Raw genomic sequence first — 10097 nt, forward strand, 5'->3', positions numbered from 1 at the left:
CTGAAAGCTTTTTAGTTTTCAGTACCCAAACAAAACTACGTATAGTATTCCAGGAACAAGATAGTATTATCTCTATACACCTTCTCCACACAGACATTCATTGGTAGAATTTTACATTTTTAAAAAAAATTATGATGAAAATTTTTAAGGGAATTTTAGCCTGTGAATGAAGATTCAATCCACATGAACTCAGGCTTTCAAACAAGCAGAGACGGTGTGCTTGTCTGTTTTGCTAAAGACAAGAATTTAGCCAGTATGATAAACAAACACTTCCACAAATTAAGTCTTAGCATCTTGTTTCAGTAGTCCAAAATTTACAGACAATTTTGGAGAACTTTAAAAGAGGTGGGAGCCACAGCACATTTCAAGCAAGGATTTTGCTGGCTTTTAAATTTGTCTTTAGCCATAAAGGAAGAACAATATTCAATACAACATATGAAACATATTCCTCAAGTCACTGCATTTTTATCTCAGATAAAACTATTATAGGGAATATTCTTCAAAGGAACAAAGTTGAACTCTACATTCCCCTTACAAAAAAAGAGCCACCAGTGCAATTTCAAGAGGATGAAAGTCTACAGAAATGAAGTGTGTAGAAATGGGACTCAAACTTTTAAAAAAATTTTTTTTAAGATCTCTAATGTATACAATGTGATCATTGTAAGCATTTAGCTACAAAAGATGAATAAAGTGGGGGCATTAAGAGCTCACTATGTTCCAAGATTACAGTGTCACATTTGCAGGAATGTGTGTTTGTTTGTTTGTTTTTCCCCTGAAAACACACAGTAAGAATCTACAGAAAATGCTCCGAAACAGTGTTGTTCAAATCAAAAGGAACTTACTTCAGCATAACATCAGATTCCCTCACAATTTCTGCAAACTTATCCTTTTGTAAGCCTTGTTCAATGAGTAGTGCATGAGATTTATTGTACCTAGAATATAAACAAAAAATGGGTCGAAATTGACTTATTAAGATTCACCTTTCATTAAATCTCATGATGAAAAGCATCCTGTATGGTTAATTCTCGATCATTCAAGCTAACAGCAAAGCAAAACCAGTTGTTGCACAACACTCAGAGAGATTAATTCAGTTAATGTGTTAGCTAAAAGCCAATTACTGCCATTAGTTTGCTTTTAAAAACTTATTAAATCCGTACAATTTGAAGATGGGAGGTGTCTCTTACCATTCTACCATATATGGATATTTTTCTTCAATAGTGAGAGCTGGATCAATTTCAATAGCATAATAGGTTTCTTTCAGCTGCAACAACTGAAGGGAAAAAAACACCAGATGTTTACTGTATTTTTATAAAATAACACTTGGTATTTGATCTAACCAATCAAAATAACTTTCTTCATTCTGATTACATTATTTAGATAAAATGGAATCTGAAATGCTCTTTGAACAAAGAGTTAGCTTGTAAATATATCTAAGAAGAAAAAGTGGATGCTGTTAAACTGAACTACATGCTACTATCAAGAACACAAATATTTCTGTTCACTTCTATTAGTGATGGGATGTCTTGCAGTCTGGTGAGAAAGCTCAGAGAGCTTTAAGGATTTGAAAGTATCCCTTGTCTTGTCATGCTGCGTAATTCAACACACAGTACAGCCAGGGAACGGTAACGGTTGTCTGTATAACAAACCAACAGCTAATAGGTTTTCTGTTTACCTTTTTCCGACATTCCTCTGTGATGAGCTTAGAGTTATCAATGATGTCTGGGGGGGTGAAAAAAAAGTGTTAAACAAGATGGTATATTTCTTTTACTTTGCTCTACAACACTGTAAATGGCATAGATGACAATGTTTGATGACATACCACTGTGTTTCCTCAGAACTTTTCTTACCAGCAACCAGTAAAAGACACATTTTTCTTCGTAAGCATGAAGATGTATTACTGTCCTTCCCCTCATCTCTGAATTAAAAGGTCAGTTGCAAGTTCTCTTATCTGTTTCTTGAGATTTAACTGTTTCTGAAATCATCGTGAGGCATCCTATGTGTTTTAAGATTCCCACTTCATTAGTAAATGGATTCTCTTTCTTTGTTCTAAAAGGCTACAGGATAAAAATGCCAAGAATTCTGAGGAGTTTACTATCTGGTTCTTGCAGGCGTCAGGACTACTATGGGCTCTTAAAAAATAAAAGTCAACCCTACCATATCTAGCCGCTAACATCTTATAGTTCAGAACTTAATGTTTTAATTGTGAATGACAACTTATCTGATTTTAATTCACACAGATTATGATTAAAATATATATACATAAAAACACATATAGACAGTCACTAGAATACTTCTTCATTAGGATGTACAGGTTAGGTAACAAGTCAATATAAAATCTCACACGTTAGGGAATAAATTGGATAGAAAATTAAAATCTAGGAAAAACTAAAAGGAGTGAACAAACCAATCCGTATTTAAAAAAAAAAAAAGTACTCACTATGACAAGTTGGACATCTTTTTCCATTGTAGGAAAATCTACTTAATGTCATATCAAAATCTGTAATAATCTATTTAAGGAAAGAAAAAGCAAAACTGTCTTACAACATGGAGGGACAAAATAAAGAATGGCTAGAAATTCTGAATGATCAACAATAGTTGTAGCTGAGTAGCATATGTGTCACAGAAATCTCCCTATTTTATTGAACTATTGTAATGGAAGTCAGAATATCCCGTAAGAATAACGTTTTTCCTAACAAAACTGTTTTTCTGATTCCTTTGGTCAGAATATTTCCTGAAATTACTAAGCTTATATGTTTATATCATTTACTTAACTAGTGTCTGGCTGAATTACAGTTGAATCAACAAGGACTATTAAAAGAGTTAACAGATGTCTAAGTTTTGGAGATTTCTTGAAGGTTGACTTCTGGTTTTTATATGTATATATTCTTAAATTTTTTAGCATAGAGCAACGATCACATGATTGCTTTCATTCTGAACTGGTTACATCTTCTACTATCTTTACCTGAAGTTTGGCAGCTCCGCCTTTGATGAGGCCACAAATAATCTCCTCTACTCTCCCTGGGTCCTTAATATGGACAGTCTTTTTCTGAAATTCTGGCATCTGTGAAGAATAAGAACAAAGACAGAAATATACTTACAGAGGAAAACCTACTAGTAATACCTCCTATCCATCAGATTGGAAGCTCTGCATCTATAAACAGTTTCACGTGACATCAAGACATGCTCAGGACAGGAAGGCAAGTTAAGAGTAAGAAGAAACAGAAAATACTCTGGATGTTATTAACTGATGACTGCATACAGTTCTGTTTGCTTTCAACATCTGTTTTCACTTCCTTTCCTAATATCAAATTATTCAATAAGCTGCCACTCACAGAAAGGATAATTGTATTTGTAGGAAATAAGGGAGATATATAGAAACAGGACATATGGGATCACCTAGTTCAAGTATGTCACTGGGAGATGGTGACCCTTAAAACTAGCTCTTTGTGCAATTAATATGCCCTTAACATTTCAACATAGATGAAGAAGACAGGCTGATTTTAGACACCCGTTGTTCTGTTGAGAATGCTGCATGTGTCAACTGAGTACTCCAATACAGCAAGGCCGGATGGTAATTCCTGCTCCCTAGCCAGTCCATCAGTAATTTTCCATTACCTATTTTACTGCACACTTTTGAAATAACACATGCTATCACACCACATATTCCTTTTGAATGAAGAATATTTCTTGAATATTATGATAAATGCTGAATTTGGTAAAAAAGGAAAAAACCCACACAAAACCCCACCCCTCCCCAAACAACACCCTCCCCCCAAGCCTTTACTTACTCTAAAAGTTTCTCTTCAACCTTGCAGAAATGGTAAATTAACTACTTATTGACAGAAATTTCAAAATTTAGTATGTATTTTCTTCCTTTATAATCATGTATGGACTCTTTCTAAAGCAAAGGCATCAGACATTTGCAATCTGTCTATGCGGGCATTTATGAGTAGTAAATATTATTTTCTGTGTATAGAATGTCAGAGATGATGAAGTGCTAGGAATTACATTTTTCACATTCTGATCATTCAGCTTTCCTTTTCTTATACCTAGTATGTAATCTTTGCTGCAATGACCTAATTAAAAAAAAAAAAAAAAAAAAAAAAGAACCTTCTAAGCAGCTTCTATTTAGCTCCTATTTCCAGACACATTTCTGGAACCAGAGTTCTCTAATCACCAATTGTTAAGAAGTCACACAACACTCCTTATTCCTGCTCTTGAAGCTACTAAGCCTTTTGTTTATTAGTAACAACCAACTTGAAGTCAAATTGCAATTAGGTTATCATTTAAGAAAAAGATGACATTTTAAAGTCTTGCAAACACACGCATTTGTAACAGAAGACACTTGTGTGTCAGGGAAAAGAAGGAGCTGGAGGTACCTTTCAACATTGGTTCTAGTTCACTCTGCCCTCAGGTAGGAGCAAACTATTACAGCTACATTAGTCTCGGCAGATACTTGTCTAACCCATTCTTCAAAACCTTCACTCACATATTCCTCGCTTTCCTCAACCACGTATTTCAGTGCTCAACTATATTTATGTTCAGAAAAATTTGCTTAACCTCTACTTAACCTTCCTTACTGTAATTTTAGGTCATTCAACTTGGAGGAAATTATACTTTTTCACAGGTGCTCACAGATATTTTTCCCTTCTTCCTGAACTAAAGAACCCCAATTTCTTTAATTCTTCTTTTGCGGAGCTCTATTTTCTAAACCTCTGATAATTCTTGATGTTGTCCTAGCCCATCCATATCGTTCTTAAAACACAGCATCCATAACTGTGGGTATAACCTTTCTGCTCTGCTCTTTTCAGGCCTTAGCTGAAGGGCTACTTTGGCCCATGTCTTCAGAAAATATCTTTGCATATACATTTGAATATACTTACTTTGTTAGCAGCAATACGGTGATAATGATTCAAATTCAGTTGGTAATAAACAAATATTCTTCAAAATTACTCCTAGGCAGAAACAGGTAGTTGCACAGAGTGCTAAATTTTACATTGAGTCTTGCTGGATTGTATCTTTTCTTCTACATCAGTGCTCCTATTTTTCAATATAACAAGTAATTCTAATCCCCAGTATGCTTACTGCTACTTTTTGGCTGATATCCTCAAAGACACTAATGAAAAGAGAAAATAGAATCCTTCTAAAACCCTAATCATGAGTCTCTGATAATTTTCCAAGGTTTTCCACCCATCCAAAATGTTTCACCTATACCAGAATATCTTGCCAAAAATTCCTAAGTCATGACAGGGTTTTTACTACTTCTTTGCTTTGTAAGTCTCATAAAGAAAAAAACTGGATTCATTTCACTCAGTTTGGAAGAGTTAAGGTTTTCCTTTGCCATCCTATGGCAAAGACATTTTCTGTAAAAATGGTACCTCCTAAACCAAGACAGTTGTTCTCTATGTGGTTGCAGTGCCTTGTTACTTTTATTAGCAGAGCTAATTCAAAAAAGGTACATTAGGATTGGCTTCCAACTATCAGTTACATCCCAAACTGGGAATCATTGAGAAAGCTAACGAGTGAATCATTGAGAAAGCTAACGAGTGTGGAAAAAAAAAAATTCCTGAAAAATACCTGTTAAAGAATTTCCTAATCTTTTGAGAAATACATCTACAAAGCATTTATAGATATTTATTCACAATTATCAGCAGAAGTATGTCAACTGATCTAGCTTCACAAAATAAAACATTAACAATCTGCAACTCTTCAAAGGTGTTTCATGGTATTTCTTTTGTATGTTACACAGTGCTGGTAAACAAAAGTAACCTCACCACTTGTTTGGTGGGTATACGGCATTTTTTCTCTATAATGAAAGATAAAGCAATTTGACTCTGTTTTGCAATTTTTTCACTGTAAATTGACTAATCGAATTCCTTTGACTTTCAGGAGGGAAATTATATATTTATTTTTAGACTTGGAATGCAAAAATTAAACAAAGTGAAATCTAAATGTTTTGTAAGAAGTAGTTCAAACATTATTTGGTTTACTTAGTTACTAAGCAACAGACTTCCTAATATAACTGATTTAAACAGAACAGACGTTGGGGGAGATGGAGAGATCAGAGGGAGAGACTGTATGAGGAAAGTTTGATTGCTTACTACTGTTTTATTTCAGACTGAGGCCTTTCGTAAGTTTTTGAAACAACCTGAGGAAAAACCTCCTTAGTAAACACTTCAGTAGATGATGTTAAACGAGACATTGCTTAAGATTCTGAGTATGATGAAAGCTTCCTGCTTTGATGTTGTAAACTGGTACTCCTACTCAAGATCAGTTTTTAAGGTTCATTTATTTCTAATGCATCTTTCATTTTTACACAAGAATTGAATTCAGGTGAAGAGTATTTTAATTTAGGGGGGGAAAAAAGTGTTCTGCAGTACCTATAACCCAGACAATTTCAGTCTCACAAGCACTTTCATTGGCAAAAACAAGTCTTCATTGTGGATAGGGCCTCTGATAAAGCCTCAGACAAGTATGGTTAGTCAAAGTAGCCACTGTCCCCATCACTAGTTCCTTGTATTCATATTTGCAACTGAACGTTAATTAGCAATTCTTTTATTTAGGCTTTATCATTATTATATTAGAAGTCAATGAAACTGTCTAATAAGCAGTCACCAGTTTTCTGGCAAACTGTCTCCTTCAACGTCTTACACGTCTGCCCAGTCTAGCTGTTGGTTTTTTGTGTCATATTTGCCATTCTTCAGAGTTGAAAGAGACAAGCAGATTCAAGTTGGAAAAAACTGATAAGACAGATGAAAGAACAAAGAGTGAAAAAACGCTAATAAGAAAAGTTCAGTCAATTTGATAAAATTTAGCTATTAATTGTTTAAGAGAGCCCTAGGAGTCAACTCAGTATATACAAAAGGCCCAAAATTCTGATGCAGCAGTTGACTGGGAAGAACACATATGGAGAAACAACCAAATAAAACACTCCACAGCACTAACAAAGGCAAGAAAGCTTTACGTACAGGACTAAAACTATGTAAGCACAGGAAAAGGAATTCATATTTCACCGTGACATCTGAAGCAATCACTTAAGTGCCCCTATTTATTCTGTCATTTTATAAAAGTGTGAGAAGAGTTTTGCTTTCTTACCAAGGACATCTATATGTTACTGAAATAGCTCAGAGACCAGTATCTCTTTTCAAAACATGTTAGAAGATGACAACTCCCAAGGGTAATTTGTGGTTGGCATATACAACGGCCAGAAACACATTCAAGTTTCTAGTCTCTGACATTTTTTAAGGAGCCTTCAAAGAGAAGCAAGGAGAACAAAACTGAAAAAGATTATTTTAAAGGTTGAGCTTAATTTGATTTATGAAAAGGAAAAAAAAGATCTGCTTGTTTGTGATAGCAGGTAACTGGAATAAGGATGTAAGAAATTCTTTTGTAGCTAACGATGTTATAGTCATACCTTGATGAATGAACAGTAATGGATTCACGCAGGTTTGGAAATCCCCCAGTCCTACAAACCACAGAATGGGTCATTTACAACAAGGATAGCTCTGAAAATTACAAGTCTATTTAGTACATGAGACATACATCTGTGTAGCGGGGTTAAATAAAGAGGAAAAGTATTTACTGTAAAGAACATACTGAATTCTAGTTTTGAAATAAAGTTACTTATACACAGTTGGATAGGAAGAGTGCAAATAGAGCTGCTTTTATGTTGTATCTGGGTGCTGCTTACATATATTGTTTTCTTAGTATTTGAGACAGTGTATATCTAATGCATGCTGCATCAGTTGGATTATTAAACAAGAGTTGGTGATAATCACTAAAATGAAAGGCAGGTATCTAAGTGAATTCACAGATGCCATAGTAGGCATTTCCAATCAGGTATCCTAGGGAATTAATAACTGATTGGGTGCACAAGGTGTAATGTCATATTCTGGAGTTAAGATTATACTGAACTTTACTGAGTGCTGGAAGTAGAGCAGTTACTTCCCTACCCAGTAAAAAAACAACCTAAGTCCCTATGATTAAAAAAAAAAAAAAGAAAAAATTAAAAAATAATGTCCAATAAAAGAGTAGCTAATACAAAGAAAATGCATATAAAGGATGACTGTGGGACCTTCTGTTGTTTTCACTATCTGTAATTTTAAGTTGGGAAGGATGAGCTGATGAATGACTTGCTATCTTAACTACATGGAGATATGTCTCATTTTGCAATCAAATCCAGATACACAGCCTGAAATATTACTAGTAATAACTAAAAATATAAGAGGTTATCATCATAAGTCTGCTAAGTAATGTTTTGACCAAGGACATAAAAAAATGGGGCAAAGTATTTTTATACTGATAGGCTGTAAGCCTACACTACTTGGCAAATACAAAGTTTTCTTATTTTACAAAGACTAATCTAGTATGGATACCTCCCAAAAATAACTGCTAAGAAAACACCCTGCATTATGGGTGGATAAAATTTTAAGGGAACTTCTCTATAATTCTCAATGATTGATAGAGTACTTTGTTAGGTGTAAGTAATTCTGAATAATAGTAAGGATCGTTCTCACACTTACGAACTTATTAAAAATATTCCACAAAATATTTGACACACCAGAGCGGGGTGGCAAGGAGAGGGAACTATTAATGTTATTTCTGAACAAGGAAAATGCAAATCAAGGTGATAAAATGGATAGGGTTCAATTATTTGTAAATTTTATTTCTAGTCTATGGTGATAGCTTCCAGGTGAAAGAGTATAAACCAAGAATAAATGACATTTATTTTGGGAACTGCAAATGCTTAATTCCAAGGTCTGAGACTAGCTATCACTATACTTACTTATAGACGTGAACCAAAAAGGCAGGGCATGGCATCAGTGATAGCTGTGAAATTTGATACCCTGGCAAGCTACAGAAAATTGGTTTCAGTGTTCTTGGTGGCAGAAAGTAACAGTTTGGTGAAATTATAAAGAAAAGGGGCACATTCCTTAATTTACTTTTACATCTTATTTTTCACTCCCTTTTTCTTTTTGATATTATTACAGAACATTACTCTCATCTACTTACTCTAGAAAACAAAGCTTACGAAAAAACTTTTGAAAAGCATGCAGGCTTCTTCATGTAACTTCTGCTATTTGCAATGTATGAGTTCCGTGAAGTGGGGGAGCCGTAACAAAACCCACAGAATGGGAGTGTGCGTGTATCTTTTCCTCCATCTATATATGCTCATATATAGCTACATGTGCTCATATGCTCATATATGTATAAACCAAGTTTTGGCTTTAATTCAGACAATTTGAATTTTGGTCCGTGAGTGCAAGAGAGGTTTCTCTTAGCAGCCCCAGCTGTTAGTAGGCTTATCTTTTAGACCGGAACATTAAAAGCTACTGGACACGAGTGTAGTCACATCAGTCACTCCATTATGTGCAGCTAGTCAGGAGAACTGCACTAGTGATTGTGCAGTCCGCTAGCATAACCTGAGCTCAGGACAGATATTTATTAATTTATAATTACCAAAACCAAAAACATAACATGTTTTATATTCATATGATGTAAACTCAAATGTGGCAAGAAATCCTTAGTAACTAGCAATTACCAAATTACTCTTTTGGTAGTTTTGCCAAGAAACAGCCTTAGGACTACTTATCTAAAAAGTAAACAGGCAAATGTTGTTATGGAAATGAAACAACAGAACACTGAGTTATCTTCACAGTTGCTTGATAATATGCTGCAAAACTAGATCCCCAGCACAGGTTATATGAAGTAACTGGAAGTGGCTTCACTACCTAAGCTATTTAAGAAATGGAATAGGATGCATACTAAAAATAATTTTTCCTGGTTTATTTTGTTTAATTATTTACATATTTTTACACTTAATGTGCTGGATTCTGATATTTAGTTTGGGAAAAAAAAACATATAAAAAATCTGGAGAGAGAGCGTTCACAGAAAACATGACAACAGTGTTTCCTCTTGCGCTTTTAAAGGAGAGTACCTGTGCGTTGAGCTTAGGGCACTCCTGATTCTTCTGTCCTTGATTTTGTCCTACTGCAACAGCATAGGTGGCAAGCAGAGTCCAGAGACGCAGGGCTTGCATACAGGCTGCCAACAAAAACCAACCAAATCCTTTTAAGAATTGGTCTGCTATAGTATG

General features: G+C 34.7%; 1 protein-coding gene across 2 annotated transcripts in view; it reads right to left on the reverse strand.

Annotated features, from left to right (window-relative positions):
* The window catches only part of NT5C3A (5'-nucleotidase, cytosolic IIIA), a 13121-nt gene that overhangs the window by 2677 nt on the left and 347 nt on the right, over positions 1-10097 (reverse strand). The window contains exons 2-8 of one of the 2 annotated variants that reach the window (XM_009332401.1): positions 9939-10045; positions 7415-7465; positions 2963-3061; positions 2438-2507; positions 1673-1719; positions 1185-1270; positions 843-932 (exon numbers count right to left, since the gene is read on the reverse strand). In XM_009332401.1, coding sequence (XP_009330676.1) covers positions 843-932; positions 1185-1270; positions 1673-1719; positions 2438-2507; positions 2963-3061 — 392 coding nt within the window. In that variant the 5' untranslated portion in view covers positions 7415-7465; positions 9939-10045. Of the gene's footprint in view, positions 1-842; positions 933-1184; positions 1271-1672; positions 1720-2437; positions 2508-2962; positions 3062-7414; positions 7466-9938; positions 10046-10097 lie in introns of those variants that run through there. The other variant, XM_009332400.1, reaches the window with a different exon arrangement.

The sequence above is a fragment of the Pygoscelis adeliae genome, unplaced genomic scaffold, assembly GCF_000699105.1.
Source record: "Pygoscelis adeliae isolate BGI_AS28 unplaced genomic scaffold, ASM69910v1 Scaffold58, whole genome shotgun sequence".
Taxonomy (NCBI): Eukaryota; Metazoa; Chordata; class Aves; order Sphenisciformes; family Spheniscidae; genus Pygoscelis; species Pygoscelis adeliae.